This window comes from Podarcis vaucheri (assembly GCF_965113315.1).
Source record: "Podarcis vaucheri genome assembly, chromosome: 14".
Classification (NCBI taxonomy): domain Eukaryota; kingdom Metazoa; phylum Chordata; class Lepidosauria; order Squamata; family Lacertidae; genus Podarcis; species Podarcis vaucheri.
In genome coordinates this window covers 10,487,738-10,505,720 of record NC_138752.1, presented here as the reverse complement: position 1 = coordinate 10,505,720, position 17,983 = coordinate 10,487,738, and the positions used below count along the sequence as shown (strand labels likewise).

Genomic DNA, 17,983 nt, shown 5'->3' with positions numbered 1-17,983 from the left:
GGGTGTCCCTCTGGTGGCAAGAAGAGAGCAAAGAGGAAGAAGGCCCATCATTAAGAGCAACAGAGCTTCCACTATGCTTTGGCACACAGGTTAAGATCAAGGTTTGCTTTATATCAGGAGTGGAGAGTCTTCTGCCGTCTGAGGACCACATTACCCAGTGCAAAGCTATTGGGGACACGTTCCAGGAATGGGCCACACCCATACACCATCTCATACCCTTAACCATATAGGTATTATAGGGACAGAACTACCCAAACTGTATAGAAATCTATTCATGTATGCGACTACAGCGGCAAGAATGTTACTTGCCCCAAAATGGAATGAAGTAGATGTCCCGATGAAAGAAGAATGGACACAAAAACTGATGGAATATGCAGAAATGGCATACAAAAAAAGAAAAAAGAAAAAAAGTAAAAGAAATCAAGATAGCAAACTTTTTATAAAAGAATGGAAATGGTTTATGGAATATTTACAAACTGTAAACAGATAAGAACATTGGCAGGATTATTGTAATAACCTGCAGTTTCGTAAGAGTATATATTTAAAACAGACAAATAAATGAGTAAATTAAATTTATTTGGATATGCAGAGAATATTTAAAATAAATTTAAGAAACTGCAGAAAAAGGGGGAAGGAAGTCAAGTCTTGAAATGTTAAAATGATAGGAAAATTGTTGAAATGTATAAAATTGAAAATCATAGTATTTTTTAAAAACAAACAAACAAAACATATAGGTATTTCCCATGGAAGCAGAAACATATATTTAATTCTTAAACCTTCCATTCCTCCATAGACTTTATTTTACAAAGTGTGTTTAATAAATAACAACAACAAATCCTCCCCACCACCATTTATTTGCCCTGACCATATAAAAGTCAAAAGCAACTTTGTATTTTCCACAGAAAAATTCTAAGAATGGCAATGTGCACACTTTGCCATATATCAAAGCCCCTTTCCCCTCTCAGCTGCTGCCCACAGAACAGCTAATTGGAGCACCCAGAAGGACAAGGTGAAATCCAGCTGCAAGCTGCACTCAGCTAATGGCCTGGGCTGGGGTCCCCACCCATGCTTTCTATATACACCTGTAATAGGTAGGTCTGTCAGTGTTGAAGAGCTGGCTGCCTAGAAGCAGATAACCTGAAAGTCAGATAACCTGTGTTGAAGAATGCAAGACTTCAGAAAGTTTTGCTCCATCAGAAGGAATCCAACTTGTGTTATCAGCCAACAATTTGTGTCACATTTCTTTAGCACACTGACATCCTGCTGCCTTCCTTCAATCAGGAAACTCAATCATGGCGTTCCATTCAGGCAGTGACCAGACCCAGATGTGCTTAATGTCAGTAAAGTGGTTGCGTCACATGCCCACAGGTGAGGTCCAGGAACAGAACAAGGTTTCCCCACTGTGACAAAGCCATGCGTGGCTCTACACCGCTGCTCAGCCACTCTAAAGACAGTGCTCCTTTCTGCAGAGCTCAACCCAATGCAGCCATATCCCAAACCATTACTCATGGAAGCAGTGATGGACAGTGGAAGGCTCTCCCACTCTAGAGGATCTCTCCAGGTGAATCATCTTGGTCAGCTTGATCTTCTTGCCGGCAGGAAGGTACAGGTACCACTGTACCTTTGTGCCAGCCTCCCATAACCTGGTGCCCTCTGGATGTTTTGAACTATAACTCCCATCACGGAGCAACACTATTCCCCTCGAAGAGCTGCACTTCCCAGATTTCCCTGGGAAGAGAAATCAATTGTTAAAGCACTCTGGGAACTGTAGCTCTAGAAGGGAAAAAAGGTGTCTCCTAATAACTCTCAGAACCCTTAAGAAACCAAGAATTCCCAATGTACTTTAAGAGAAGCCACGCCTGTTTAAAGTGGCATCAGTGCTTTAAATGTACACTGCAGGAGGGGCCTAAGTTAAGGTACAATTATTATTATTTATTAAATTGATATACCACCCTTCATTCAAAGATCACAGGGCGGTTTACAACATAAAAACACAAAATACATAACTCATAACGAAAGAAAACCAGATATCCCATTACTAGATACATACAACCTATTAAATACAGGCCAGGAATGTGATAGTAAGAGGGATCCTTTGAAGCTCAGATACAAAGGCCACTCACTGAGCCTCCCTCGGAGAAAACTGTGATTGAAACACCAGGGTGTGGGCGGGTATGCATTTTAACTACTGAGTAGTCTGAGTTCACAAACAGAAGATTTTGCCTCTATGCAGAACATTACCAAACATGGGTAAACAAGCAGTGGCGGCTGCTTTTGTCTGGTAGAGAAAGATCTCCCTCCCTGCCAACGGACTGCTATGAATCTACTAGGTGTGCTGGTCTAGCTGCAGCTGCCTCTGTAAATCAATAACCAACCAACTGGTTGCCAGGAGCCCTATTCAAAAAGGGATTTCCCTGACTCAGGACTGATTTGGTTAAACAAATACAGGTCACAACTGACATGGCTCTGAGAGAGAGAAGAGTGATGCTCAAAGCCACACACAAGGTTGAGAAGTGCACCCCCCCACACACACACAGTCAGACACTCCCCCCCCCCCCGCCACCTCTGCTTCCACCATAAGCTCAAGAACAGATCTATCTGAGAGGTATTATCTGCAACAAGCCTGTGGTCTGTGTGCAGAAGACTTGCTTTAAATTTGAATTCATACTCTTTGTTTTATGGTGATTTCTCTTATGTTTCTGGAAAAGCAAGCTGTTGGTGCCTCCCCAACTCTACCAGAGGAACAGGTTGTTGCCTTAGAGCAGGGGTCAGCAACCTTTTTCAGCCGTGGGCCAGTCCACCATCCCTCAGACCATGGGGGGGGGGGGAATTAACGAATTCCTGTACCCCACAAATAACCCAGAGATGCATTTTAAATAAAAGCACCCATTCTACTCATGTAAAAACACCAGACAGGCCCCACAAATAATCCAGAGGTGCATTTCAAATAAAAGGACACATTCTGCTCATGTAAAAATAGGCTGATTCCCAGACCATCTGCGGGCCGGACTGAGAAGGCTATTGGGCCGCATCCGGCCCACAGGCCTTAGGTTGCCTACCTCTGCTTTAGAGAGAAGACCACAGAGCACATGCGCCGCATGCAGAACATCCCCAGTCTCAATTCCCTGGCCTAAAAGGACCAAGCAGCAAATGATAGGAAAGATTGCAGCCTGAAATCTTGGATAGTGGAAACCTAATACACAACACTGGGCAGGCTACATGGATAAATAGTCCTGACTTAGGATAAGGCAGGATCCTATGCTTGAAGCAGCAGAACTTGAAAGAGACACACTCACAGCCCCTTTGGAAACCTCCATTCAGGAAAATCATAGCAGTAGCATAATTTTGCCACCCTACTGGGGGGGAGGAAGGAGAAAGGAGGACCTTCATTTTTGCCAAAGGCAGCCAAATAATGTTCTCCAGCTTCAACACTCACAAAACCGAGAAGGTTTTTTTTTGGTGCTCACTCACCTGCTCCTTAAATTGCTCTTGCGACAAGCAGTCAATCAAATCCACACAGCCAAGGAGGCAGCCAGAGGGATAATCTTTGGGAAATTCCAAATCTATGGCAAGCCGGAGAGAAAATTGTTAGGCAAGCTCAGGCATGTGATGCAGCGCCCTGCCATTCTCCACATGGTCTTGATTAGCCTTCGAGTGCCTTGCGTGAGCTCTCTCCACACTGTTTTATACAGCTAATTTCATGGTTTGGACAAAAGTACGTTTGCTTAGGGAAGCTTTTCTGATCCTGGGGAAAGCATTTCGCCACAAGGACCTCGGTCTCCCAAGGCCTTCTGATCTGCTCCATTAACATGCCTCCAGCCAGTGCAAAGATCAGCCCCAGGCCTTGCTGAGGTATTATCTAAGGTCAAATGTTACATTCGGTCCAGGTTCACTGGCAAGAAGCACTCTAACTCTCTAATTGGTAAGAACACATTTTATGCAATTAAATGCTGTATTCAGACTGAAGAATTTGAGTTCTTGCAGTATTTAAAATGAGAATTAGAAAAGGAAAATGTGAGGCAAAGGAGAAAAGAGCCAGTGGCAGCAGAATAAAGCTATGGCAGACTTCTTCAACTTTGGGTCCCCAGATGTTGTTGAACTTTATCCCTCATTATCCACAGCTGGCATAGCAAATGGCCCTGTTTTGATACCCCAGTTGTGTTTCCACACTGTAAGCCCCTTAGGAGACAGGATCCTGTCCTCTCATTCTTTTCATCTATGTACACATATATGCACTATATAATCAGAACATGTATAGCAGTAGTCACTCTGAAGCCCACAAATTAATTTTCATTTAGCCAGCTGGCCTCAAAGGAAAAACACCCTGACTCAGGTAAAAGGGCAGGCAATCCAAAGGTCTTAACAGGTGGGAGGAGGGGGGGGCTCACCTTTCCCAAGCAGTATTTTGTAGGTAGCCTCCTGCTCACAGATTTCCTGAGGGGATGGCCTTTTGGCTGTAGCTGCTATCCACAATCGACCTCGGTGTGATGTGTACCAAGTCCTGCCTTCTACCCTGGAGAGGGAGGAACAGAAACAGATTCAATCTCCAGGAGGTATGCCTTCCTCGGCACCCACATGATTCAGGGAACACTGAATTGCCATTCTAGTATCCAAGCTGTGTATTCTGGGGGAGGCAAGCACCCTTGGCACAGACAGTCCTTTAAAAAACAAGGCACTGGTGACAGAATTAAAGTTGCAAGCTGAAAATCCATGAAGGCCTCAGGCATTAGGAGACCGGCTTCAAAGCACCGAAGTTTATACATTTCCCCATTTATCCATAAACTGCTGACACATTTTTCCCCAGCTACAATACACTGCCACAAACAAACTTTTTACTTTTATTTCATAGCTGACGTTCTCTGAACTCATCCTGGAGTCTCACCATTCTGACGGCAATGATATATGAACAAAAGAAGAGCCAGCTGGGTCAGGCCATTAGCTCTTTCTAGTCCAGCAATCCTGTTCTTACTGAGTCAGAATTTGGCCACCCAAATTCCTGCGGGAAACCCGCATGCAAAATTTGAGCACAAGATCACTCTCCTCTCTAGAGTGGCTTAACAATCATTCCCTTGAATGATTGAGCGAGTGGTTGCTGAACAACTCCAGGCACGCCTGGAAGAAACGGACCATTTGGATCCCTTCCAGTTGGGATTCAGGGCTCATCATGGGACTGAAACTGCCTTGGTCGCACTGGTTGATGATCTCCGGCGGGCTAGGGACAAAGGTGAGAGCTGTTTCCTAGTTCTGCTGGATCTCTCAGCGGCGTTCGATACCATCGACCATAACATCCTTCTGGACCGTCTTGAGGGGCTGGGAGCTGGGGGCACTGTTATACAGTGGTTCCGCTCCTTCCTCCTGGGCCGTGTTCAGAAAGTGGTGGCGGGGGATGAGTGTTCAGACCCCTGGTCTCTCACTTGTGGGGTGCCTCAGGGTTCCGTCCTCTCTCCCATGCTTTTCAACATCTACATGCAGCCGCTGGGAGAGATCATCAGAGGGTTTGGGCTGGGTGTTCATCAGTATGCAGATGATACCCAGCTCTACCTCTCTTTTAAATCGGAACCGGTGAAGGTCCTGTGTGAGTGACTGGAGGCGGTTGGAGGATGGATGGCGGCTAACAGATTGAGGTTGAATCCTGACAAGACAGAAGTACTGTTCTTGGGGGACAGGAGGTGGGCGGGTGTGGAGGATTCCCTGGTCCTGAATGGGGTAACTGTGTCCCTGAAGGACCAGGTGTGCAGCCTGGGCGTCATTCTGGACTCACAGCTGTCCATGGAGGCACAGGTCAGTTCCCAGGCCTTTTATTTTGACAGCACCCCTGTGAGACAGCCCAAGCAGGGATTTGAATCTTGAGTCCCCAGGTCTAAGTTCAGTGCTCTAAGCTGATGCATTAGATTCCTTTCACCCTCTATTACATGAATAAGCCTTTACTGAAAATTAAGCCCCAAGGAATATTTCTGCAAGTGAAAGCTCTCCTTGTGTCTCTTATGTTGCAGCAAGGACAAAAGTGCCTCATGTCCCTGTTATTTACACATTGCAGTTACTGTCACAGAAAATTAAGAGGCTCTAGATAATGCTCATTAGATAAGACAGGCCACTCCATTTAAGGGGAAATGATCCTCAACAGATAACTGCACAAGGGTTTCCCTTAAACAAGCTGTTCCTTTGAGGCATCAGGCATAAGCCTGCATTTTATTAATGTTTGATCAGGGCTTGTATATTAAAGAGAGCTTAAAGATTTTCAAAAGTTTCATGCCAGGCAGAAGACCAGCTGCTTACAGAACCTTGGCAATGTTTTCCTCCTAGACAAGGGGCCCCTTGATTTATAGCAGAAAACAATTCTCAAAGTCGTAAAAGCTGAAATTACAGGCTGAGAACGGACACTGACCCTACATGTTACAGAAGATAAAAAAGGCAGAGATAAACATAATTAATAGTTGGTAAATAGTAAAATAATACCAATGTGCCTCCCAGTAAAATGAGCCAGATCTTCTTTCTAAGGTTAAAAGGCCAAGACCAAATGGAGAAGCATCTAGCTGGCAGAAAGAAAGCATTTTTTGGGGAAGTCTTTTTTAAAGCTGTTTCTTTCTTAAACTAAGAAAGTTAGAGGGCAATAAATGTTGGGAAGAGCTAATGGGAAAAGCAACTGGCTGGAGAAGGGGGGGAATGTAAACAGGGGAAGAGGCTTTTTTTCCCCTATTTTATTTTGAGGCTGTAAACTGTTCCTTCCTTTTTACTTTGAGGAAGTTTATCCTTCTAAAAAGCTATCTATAATGTATGAAATATGCTGGCTTAAATGTAATTATGCAAAGGATTTAAGAAATGCTAGATTCTTATTTCATATAGTTGTAAGAGTTGTATTTTAAAATTAAGTCAGCCACCAGTCTAGCCCCCTGCCAGACAAGAGACGCCATCCAAGCAGTCCTGATATATTAGTTGTCAGACATTTGTTTAGAAACCTTCAAATGAAGGAGATCTTTCAATGTTGATGTGAAACTTAAGATCCTTGACATATGTTTAAGATAAAAATTTAAGATTAACCATTTGTTTTAGAAGGCAATAGGGCAAGGAGGGCAAGAGGTGAGCTGGTAATTAAGATTCCTTGTTGAGACACATGTAAGATATATTACTACTTATTTGTCATTTATAGATGTAACAATATATAGCTCTTTGTGTTCCATATAAGGACAGGAGGATATGGGTGTATCTTTTAGGATTGGTTATAGCAATCAGCCAATAGGAAATTCAACCAGGCTGATTGGACAGAGGCAGCCAAAGGAGGAGCAAGGGGCCTGGGCTGAGGGAATATAAGTGCTGGCCATAATGGCAGGAGCCCAGGCCAGAGCTTGGTAACCATATACCACTGTGCCTCTCATTTATTTGTCTGACAAATAAATTATTATTTTAATTTCTCTATTGCTGCGTTGAATATTTCATTCCAGCTAAGCGTTAACCACAAGCAGGGTGCTACATTTTATGGTGCGCCTGTGACTCGGATAAGTGGTCTGCTGGAACGCAGCCCCTTCGCCCTACTGGGCAGGGTACAAGAGAGAGGATCTCTAAACTGCTTACCCAGCGCGCACTGGTAAATTTTTCCAGGGGGAACGCAGAAGTCTCATCTGTCTGATACCCTGCTCACTGGCGGCGACAGACCGGGGGGAAACGGAACCAACCAAGGGTAAGTGCACAAAGGGATTTTTGGCCCTCCAATTAATTGGGAGGAAGAGAAGTCTTGATCAAACTTCTGCGTCTCAGTAAAGGGGAACTGAGTACGCTAGGTAGTTGGGTACATCAGATGGTGATCTGGTGTAGGGAAAGGGAAAGGTTGGGAGGTAGAGTGTGTGGTGAAGTATCTAGCGCATTGTATGTGTGAGAAAGTACAGAGCAATCTGTAGCTGACCTGAGTGTGGAGTGGGTAGTACTTCGGTTCCCAGTAAGGTGACTTCACTGGGCAAGGAATCTCACGAAGTGTGTGTGTGAGTGACTGAGTGGATACTTCACAGGGCCATACAATGGGAGTTGGGGGTTCAAAGGGGGGAAATACACCTCTTGAATGCATGTTAAATAATTTTAAGAAAGCCTTCTCAGGGGCATATGGAGTCAAAATGACGCCAGAGCGCCTGAGAACGTTATGTGAATTAGAGTGGCCGAAGCAAAATACTGAATGGCCATCTCAAGGAACCTTTGATATAAATTTAGTAAGCAAACTTTGGTCTAACATCGCCAAAGAAACTGGAGGGTGCCCAGAACAATTTTCATATATAGATTCTTGGCTGAGCACATTAAATAAAAATCCTCCATGGATAAGGGAATGCAAAGTCCAACGATGCAAATTATTGGCTGTAAAAGCCGAAGCTAGGAAAGGAATCTTGCCAAATAAACTCAAACCCATTTTTGAGGGACCAGAGGAAGAGCTGCTTCCACCTCCACCCTATGCTCCACATCGAAGGGAGCCTAATCCAAACACTCCACCAGTTGTAACCCCAAGGCAAGAAAGTGGAATGAATAATGGGGCTGGAGTCACAGAACTTGATTCCTTGATAGATTATGATAAATATCTTCAGGAGGCATTGGAGGCCTATAATAAAGCCCAAGCAGAAGTGGTTATTCCACCTGTGAGTCCCAGTAGAACTCCATCTACAGTCTCTTTTAGTGGAATAACTGATTGCCTACCCCAAACTCCTGTACATCCAAGTCCTAGAGAATTATTACAGAAGTTACAGGGAGACCTTAATCGGTCAGCAAGCAATACAGCCAGGCGTATAAGGCTGCTAAAAGAACGCCTTGGGACAAATACCATCCCCTATGATTTGAGGCCCCTAGAGCAAAGCGAAGAGAAAGATCACGTACTAGCCCCTCTCAGAAGAGTATTTGATGCACTTGAGGAGCCTGTGCTGGTTAACGGGCAACCCGGACCACGGCCACCTCGAACTTCGACCCTCCAGTACATTCCATTCACAACTACGGATCTGATGAATTGGAAAACACACACCCCATCTTTTGCAGAAAAACCTCAGGCTATGATGGACTTGGTGACTTCAATAATAAATACTCATAGTCCTACTTGGACAGATTGCCGCCAGCTCCTGAATACTCTGTTCACCACTGAGGAAAGGAGAGACATAATTGAAAAGGCACAGATATATTTGCGTGAGCAGGCCAGAGTGGGAAATATTTTTAATATTGACCGTCATCTCCAAGACAACTTTCCCTTGGAAGATCCTAATTGGGATCCAAACAATGCAATTCATCTGGCCAGGCTTACCACCTACCGCCAGACGCTTGTGCAAGGTATTCGCAGGGCATGCCAGAAGCCCACTAATATGTCTAAAGTCTCAGAAGTAGAACAGAAATCAAATGAGAGTCCAGGAGACTTTTTAGAGAGGCTGCAGGAAGCCTATCGTATATGGACTCCTTTTGACCCTGAAGCCCCTGAAAACAGCAGAATGATTACTGCTACATTTGTGGCCCAGTGCGCTTCTGACATTCGTAAGAAAATTCAGAAATCAGAAGGATGGGAAGGGATGCTGATGAGCCAAATTATGGCCATTGCACGCCGAGTTTATCGGAATAGGGATGAGGCTGAGAAGCAAGAGAAGAAGAAGTGGCAGAAGGAAAAGATGGTGATGCTAGCCACAGCAGTGATGTGTTACCCATAACACTGTTTCGTGTTCGGTGTGCACCCACAAAAAGACTTAAGTTGTCACCTTTTGAGCTCCTGTATGGGAGGCCGCCCTCCTTTGTTCAGGATATTCCAGCTGACCTCAAACAAATAGGAGACCATGTGACACAGGAACAAGTGCAATCTCTCTCCCGTGTTTTTGTTTCTCTTAACAGGTGGGCCCTCGAGCGCACGCCGTGCAGCATTGCCGAGCCGATTCATCAGTTCCAGGCTGGCGATAGCGTATGGGTGAAAGAGTGGAAACGTGATCCACTTGCACCTAAGTGGCGTGGACCTTACACCGTCTTGCTCTCTACTCCAACAGCGGTGAAGGTAGCTGAGGTGACCCCCTGGATTCATCACTCCCGTTTGAAGAAGTCCGAAGGCAGTTGGACGTGCAAAGGTGACCCCTCTAATCCTCTTAAACTGACTCTCTCCAAAAACCCCTGTATCTAGCCCTACCGGGAACGGGCTAGGTCACGGGCAACATTAGACGACCGGCCTGCTGCAGCCACAACCTGGAAGCTGGCTGACCTGCGCACGCCTGAAGCTTGAGGAGCATCTGAACCAGCGATTGTGAAAGGAAAGATTCTCTTATATAATTAATTGACTGCCCCCCCTTGTGGAACAATTATCAGAGATATTACTCATTGGGGATCCTCGGGATATATGTTTTGGTCTTGGTGGTTCCCCATTTCTGTCACTGGGGGAATTATATTGGGACTAATATTTATTTGCTATCACAATAAGGTAATCTTTTGTGGAAGGAATGCATATACTAAACATCAACATGATTTTATTATTAATCCTGATCCCTTGGGAAGGGGAAGGGTCCTTGAATCTGACCAAATTTACTAAATATGGATTCCGCCATGACCACAATATGAGGGTAGGTTTAGCTGAAATGGTAGCCAATGTTGCAAATAGGACCAATTGCCTTGTTTGCTCTCTTGGGCCAGATGATTCAGAGGGAGGTATGCCCTTATTACCGATACCATTAGATGCCATTGGTATGGTAAGCGAAATACCACACCAAACAGAAATACAGAATTTCCCCGGATGGAACTCAACTAAACCAATACGAGTTATACCTGTACAAGGGGAATTCTGTGTACATAAATCATCAGATGCAGCTGATTCTACCATGATAGGCTCTTCTCATTGTCGCTATACTTGGGATAATATTAAGAATACCTGGGCACACGGTACTACCTATCGAACTCGGAATGCCTTGCCCTGTGCACCTCCTTTTATTCATGCATGGAAAGTGGTATGGAACATAACTGTGACAGAAAAAGGCAATCTAACATACTGCACTGTGAACTCTCTACCTCTTTTGATATTTCGCCTTCTGTACTCCACGTACCAAAAACCTCAGACCCGATGGTTGTGGTGGATATGTGGAGAATGGGCATACAAGAAACTCCCCTCCAAATGGAGTGGGACTTGTTTCCTGGGATGGGTATTACCACCAATGTGGATTATGCCCACTAATTTGGCCAAGCGAACACGAAGAAACGCTGATATTTCTCGTATAGCAGGAGGAAGTACCCAAAGTTGGAGCGGTACTGATGATTGGCCACCAGAGCGCATTATAGCCTATTATGATCCTGCCTCCTGGAATCCTGGTGAGCTCATACAAGGGGCACGGGATCCTATTTATAATCTAAACAGAATAATTCGATTGCAAGCAGTAGTGGAACTTGTAACCAATGCAACGGCCCAGAGTTTGAGACTTATTGCACAACAGTTGGATGAAAGTAGAGCCGCCATTTTGCAGCTGAAAATGGGAATGGATTATGTACTTGCCAAGCAGGGAGGCCTATGTGGAGTCTTGAACTTGACAGGGAATGCCTGTTGCTTTAACATTTCAGATAATGGTGAGGCAATCCGTGTGTTGGCCACAAAGATGGAGAATATAGCACATGTCCCAGTACAAACATGGGAAGGATGGGATATGGGATGGCTCACCAATTGGTTACCTAATGTCACAGGACTCAAAGGGATACTATTGTCTTGCTTGTTTTTCTTGACAGTAGTGGTAATGGTTTTATGTATGATGCCATGTATCATTTCATGTTTTAGAAGTACAATTAGCAAGATGGTTTCAAATGAAACTCTACCTCATATCATGGCCCTATACAGAGCTTTACCTCAGGAATATGATGAAGGTCAAGCTATCAAGGACACTTGGGATGAAGGTCCTTGAGCTTGAAAGGGGGGAATGAGGCATCAGGCATAAGCCTGCATTTTATTAATGTTTGATCAGGGTTTGTATATTAAAGAGAGCTTAAAGATTTTCAAAAGTTTCATGCCAGGCAGAAGACCAGCTGCTTACAGAACCTTGGCAATGTTTTCCTCCTAGACAAGGGGCCCCTTGATTTATAGCAGAAAACAATTCTCAAAGTCGTAAAAGCTGAAATTACAGGCTGAGAACGGACACTGACCCTACATGTTACAGAAGATAAAAAAGGCAGAGATAAACATAATTAATAGTTGGTAAATAGTAAAATAATACCAATGTGCCTCCCAGTAAAATGAGCCAGATCTTCTTTCTAAGGTTAAAAGGCCAAGACCAAATGGAGAAGCATCTAGCTGGCAGAAAGAAAGCATTTTTTGGGGAAGTCTTTTTTAAAGCTGTTTCTTTCTTAAACTAAGAAAGTTAGAGGGCAATAAATGTTGGGAAGAGCTAATGGGAAAAGCAACTGGCTGGAGAAGGGGGGGAATGTAAACAGGGGAAGAGGCTTTTTTTCCCCTATTTTATTTTGAGGCTGTAAACTGTTCCTTCCTTTTTACTTTGAGGAAGTTTATCCTTCTAAAAAGCTATCTATAATGTATGAAATATGCTGGCTTAAATGTAATTATGCAAAGGATTTAAGAAATGCTAGATTCTTATTTCATATAGTTGTAAGAGTTGTATTTTAAAATTAAGTCAGCCACCAGTCTAGCCCCCTGCCAGACAAGAGACGCCATCCAAGCAGTCCTGATATATTAGTTGTCAGACATTTGTTTAGAAACCTTCAAATGAAGGAGATCTTTCAATGTTGATGTGAAACTTAAGATCCTTGACATATGTTTAAGATAAAAATTTAAGATTAACCATTTGTTTTAGAAGGCAATAGGGCAAGGAGGGCAAGAGGTGAGCTGGTAATTAAGATTCCTTGTTGAGACACATGTAAGATATATTACTACTTATTTGTCATTTATAGATGTAACAATATATAGCTCTTTGTGTTCCATATAAGGACAGGAGGATATGGGTGTATCTTTTAGGATTGGTTATAGCAATCAGCCAATAGGAAATTCAACCAGGCTGATTGGACAGAGGCAGCCAAAGGAGGAGCAAGGGGCCTGGGCTGAGGGAATATAAGTGCTGGCCATAATGGCAGGAGCCCAGGCCAGAGCTTGGTAACCATATACCACTGTGCCTCTCATTTATTTGTCTGACAAATAAATTATTATTTTAATTTCTCTATTGCTGCGTTGAATATTTCATTCCAGCTAAGCGTTAACCACAAGCAGGGTGCTACACCTTGTCTCAAACGCTCCCAGTTTCAGGTCTTATACTTACCTTTTGATCCCTTTGACCAGCAGTGAGGCCCAAGGCTGATGCATGCTAAGGCACCAGCCATCATCCGAGATCTCCTGTATCTCTCGGTCCTGAATTCGTAAGCGACTTCTTTCCAAACATGCCTCGCTTCCAGCCTCTGCAGAAGGGATACTTTTCCTGTGCAGGAGCAAACCAGTCTGCTCCACCCACTAAAAACAAGAAGAACACACAAAAAGGTTAACATTTCTCCATTTAAACTGCAAAACAGGGAGGCATGAAAGTGTGTCTCGGGTGTTTTTGTAGTTTGTAGGTTCTGTCAGGATTGTCCTACTCGCGTGTAAGACCCTGGCAGAGACACATGCCCAACTGGCATGTTCTCTCCCTCCTGGTCAGTCATTGGGGAGCTTCAAAAGCTTCCTCCAGCCCGAAAATCACAGCGACTCATACCAAGAGGCATCAGCACACTTAAGGATCCTACACAGTATTAGCGGTTTGCGTAATAGACTCAGCAGCACAGCATTTTGGCTAAACTACTTTATTTACACATAATATACTCGGAGCGTGTATTATAAAAGAAAGAACAAAGGACAATAGTCCTACATCACGGAACACAGTACATCACAGAACACATCCTGTCTCTGTCCCACTTCCCACTCTGTGGAATGAAAACATACACCGTCATGTGATTAAAACCAATCCCATGACTGCAAGCACGGAGCAAGAATCCTATCAGGTTCCAGGTGACAGCATTGCTTGTGACTCTTATACTGAGCCCAGACTCAAACCTCAACAAGTAATCCTCCAATGAGGACCCTGAAGATCTGGGGAAGCATACACAATCCCATGCAACTACAGTGGTACCTTGGGTTACAGACACTTCGGGTGACATGTTTTTTCAGGTTGCGGACTGCGGGAAACCTGGAAGTACCGGAAAGGGTTACTTCCGGGTTTTGCCACTTGTGCATGCACAGAAGCACCAAACTGAGCTTCGCGTATGAACAGAAGAAGCACCAAATCGCGTCACGCGCATGCACAGACGCCGCGCTGCAGGTTATGAACACTTTAGGTTGCGGACGTGCCTCCGTCCATTACGTGCCATACGTGGATTACATCCGCAACCCGAGGTTCCACTGTGCCAAAAGATCCTGCTGCCCAGGAATAATAGCAATTTATTAATTGCCCCAGTCACTGGGTGGCTTCCAACATATATAAAAACATAATAAAACCTCACTAGGCCTCCAACAGGAGATACCGTGGACAGACCCCTGGGCTGGTTCTCTGCCTCACTAGTGGCAAAACAGCCCTTGTTCAAGCAACACTATTTAGAGCATAAATGGCCAAACTGTGCATTGCTGGACTCTACTGTCGTATAAGTTATAGAAATTTTAAAAAATTAAAAGTTGAGATGTGTGTGAGAAAGGTTGAACGAGTCAGAATGTGAAAGTTGTGTTTGCAAGAAAACTGTGAGAGAAGGACAGAGCAACAGTTGTGCATGAGCTCATGCTATAGCTGTTAAGGACAAAGGAAGGAGGCAAAGATAAGAAAGTTGCTATGCCTTGTGATTAAACCAGTAGAAGCTAGTGAAAGGATTACTGCCATATATGGACATAACTGCCCCTTTGCTTCCCTTTGCTTGTAAATGTATGAATACTTGAGCTTTTTTCATATTTGGTGTACCACCCTTTCAACTACTTGCTGGCTGAAGCTGTGTTGTACTAGTTTTGCAACACCAGTTGCATCTGGAAGATCATAGGTTCCCCACCTGAGATCTAGAATTTTGTTAAGGAGGAAGAGTACTGACCACAGGAGCTGGCTGGAGAAGGTTTGGGTTCACCAAGACTCCGGATTCTTCATATTTTCCTTCAGGGTTCTGCTTTGGCTTGGTCAAGGTTCCCCTACTGATAGCTTCAATTGTTTCATCCAATCTGCAAGGAGAGCCAACCAGTTTTACGTTAAGTCTTTGCAACTACCCTGCACCTGTCCAACTGAAAATGCCTTTCCAGGCTCCCTTCACCTTCTTTGCTAAATGAAACTTCTTTGCTTGGAGAAAGATAGAAACACCATGCATAGGTGCATTGGCTACACAACTGTAGCAGACCTCCACCATAGGAATTGCAATGTCAGTGGTGAGGTGATAAAAAGACCAATTCATGAAATTCACCAGTTACCATGAAAGGTTAATGGACCCTCTGACTGCTGTAGGATTTCAACACTCAACAAGGGATGGTCAGCAACATGCAGCACTTGTGAGCTTTCCAGCAGCACGTGACTGGCTATTGTTAGAGACAGAAAGCTTGACTAGATGAACAGATCTTGACCTAATTCAGCAAAGTAATTATTCTTTTCACTCAAAGGAAAAGTTTAATGACCACTCAATAAGCCAGTTTTTTTCTGGCGCAAACCAACCCTGATCTTAAATATTTTACGTGCGAGTTTATATTGTTAATAATGAAAAATGTTCCCAGGAGGTGCATTTAGGATGAAGATGAATGGGGCTAGGGTACTTCAAATCCTTACAGCACCGTGATTCAAGCCCTGCTCTGTTTCACTTCAGGCTATTACATTCATCACTAGGAGCAGATGCAAAGAAGTACCATCCTGGGAGCCTCATCTGTTCGATTCCACACACACACTGTCCTTGTTTGTGCATGTGATTGTGATGTCACAAAACAGGAAGTGGAAGTGAGAAGACCATCAACAGTAAGAGCAAACTAGATTATTACAAGTCCTATTCCTAAAGGGGAGAAGGACGAGACAAGGGGGAAAGACCAGCCTCAAACATTACATCCATTTGACCAAAAAAGGAGCAGTTGCTTCTGTAGCCATCAAGCTTTCCTCTTTGTCAAAAGTGAATCCACCACCCTGACCTACTATGCCATGATACTCACTTGCTGTGATAGTCTGCCATGCCACCCTGTTCCTCCAGGATCTGCCGTCCGGCAAAGTCGATTGTGATCTTTTTGGAGAGTCGAGAAGCATGCCTCAGCTCCCGTAGCTCCTTCTCTCTCTTTTCCAGTACTTCCCTCTCCTGTTTTGAGAGCCACTGATTGGAGTCGGTAGCAAAGTAGTCTGACTCGTCATCGATGACTTGAGTTCGACGCGCGCTAGCATGCAAACCAGAAGACGGTCACCCAGCAGCCCCGAGGGAAACATGGTGTCATTACAAAGGACTGATTTGTTCCTCTAGCCCTGCACAGTTTGCTCCAGGAGTGGGCAACCTGTGGCTCCTCATGCTCATTTCATGCAGCTCTCAGCTTATTCTCATGCAAGTGGAGGGAAGAAAGAAAGAAAGAAAGAAAGAAAGAAAGAAAGAAAGAAAGAAAGAAAGAAAGAAAGAAAGGCCTTGCCAACCTCTGGCTTTCATTTTGCTCAGTGCCCACATGTAATTTGCAACAGGGATTGCAGCCCTCAAAAGACAAAAGGGGGGAATACCCCACCCCTCTCCAGGGGCTCAGGGAGAGGTCTTTCCCATCACCTGCTATCTGACCCCTTTTTTATCTGCAGGTGTCAGGGAACATAGGAAGCTGCCTTATACAGAGTCAGACCAGTGGTCCATCTAGCTTGGTTCTGTCTATACTGACTGGCAGCGACTTTTCAGGGTATCAGACGGGGTTGTCCCCTAGCTTTACTTGGAGATGCTGGGGATTGAACCTTCTAGGATCTTCTGTATGCAAAGCAAGTGATCTGCCACTAAGCTATTACTACCTAACAGCCCATGATAGCATCCGTAAGTAAAGAATCTGTGGGTGCACATTGGATTCAAGACAAATTGGATGGGAACTCTCTAAAGGGAGATCAGAACGTTTGATTCTAATAATAATAATAATAATAATAATAATAATAATAATAATAAGAAGAAGAAGAAGAAGAAGAAGAAGTAGTAGTAGTAGTAGAAGAAGAAGGCGGCAATAAAAGATAAAACATTAAAGACTTCCCTAAACACACTAGCACACTACTTCTTGCCACGTAGCACAGAGATGATCTTTGATGTCAGATACTACAAGTCCTATATTCCTTATTTTCTTACATTTATAGTCCACATTTTTCCTGGCATACACGTGGTTCCCAGGCCACACAAACTCACTAGACCCAATCCTGCATAGCTTCAGCAAGGCAGAGCCTCACGTGCCTTTGGACCACAACCTGGGGCAGTAAGAGACAACCAATGGCCAGTTGCTTATAACAACTGGCCATGGTGGCAGAAGAGGCTATTTTAGGGTAACACAACTGCTGCAGCCGCACTGGGTGCTGTGCTGCAGGGGGTGCTACAACTATGCTGTAGAACAGAGTGCAAGGGGGACGTCGGCGACTGAATTTTAGGGTGCCGCTGAAATGTGAGAGCCCAAAGTCTGGCAGCTGGGTTTAATAGGAGCTGCAATCCAGCAACATCTAGAGAGCTACAAGTTCCCCATCCCTGGTCTACAGCATGGGACAAAGGTGACCCAATGAACACTGCTTCACACATATGCTAGGGACAGAAGCAAAGCAGGCAGAGTTTCTATTCTCTCAATCTGAGGATCTGAAATTGTCAAATTCACCCCCTTGCTGGTGTTATCCTGCTAAAAGGCAAATCCAGCCAGTCGAGATTCAGGAATTGGCACAGTGGGCATCTTCACATCAAAGCTTTTAAAGAAAACCTCGAGTTTTCTCTGTCAAAAGCAACCTGCTGAGTAAAAAACGAAACGTGTGTGCTTTATACAAGAGAAAGTGCAAGAACAGGGCCAAGGACGGAAACTGCAAATATTAATATTGGCAATCAGTCCTCAAAGCTTTAG

The 17,983-nt window shown here is 44.3% G+C and overlaps 1 protein-coding gene across 1 annotated transcript in view; it reads right to left on the bottom strand.

Annotated features, from left to right (window-relative positions):
• The window catches only part of TRIP4 (thyroid hormone receptor interactor 4), a 46,073-nt gene that overhangs the window by 16,502 nt on the left and 11,588 nt on the right, over positions 1 to 17,983 (bottom strand). The window contains exons 7-11 of the mRNA XM_082198531.1: positions 16,097 to 16,312; positions 15,010 to 15,133; positions 13,230 to 13,417; positions 4,389 to 4,513; positions 3,472 to 3,563 (exon numbers count right to left, since the gene is read on the bottom strand). Coding sequence (XP_082054657.1) covers positions 3,472 to 3,563; positions 4,389 to 4,513; positions 13,230 to 13,417; positions 15,010 to 15,133; positions 16,097 to 16,312 — 745 coding nt within the window. The remainder of the gene's footprint in view (positions 1 to 3,471; positions 3,564 to 4,388; positions 4,514 to 13,229; positions 13,418 to 15,009; positions 15,134 to 16,096; positions 16,313 to 17,983) is intronic.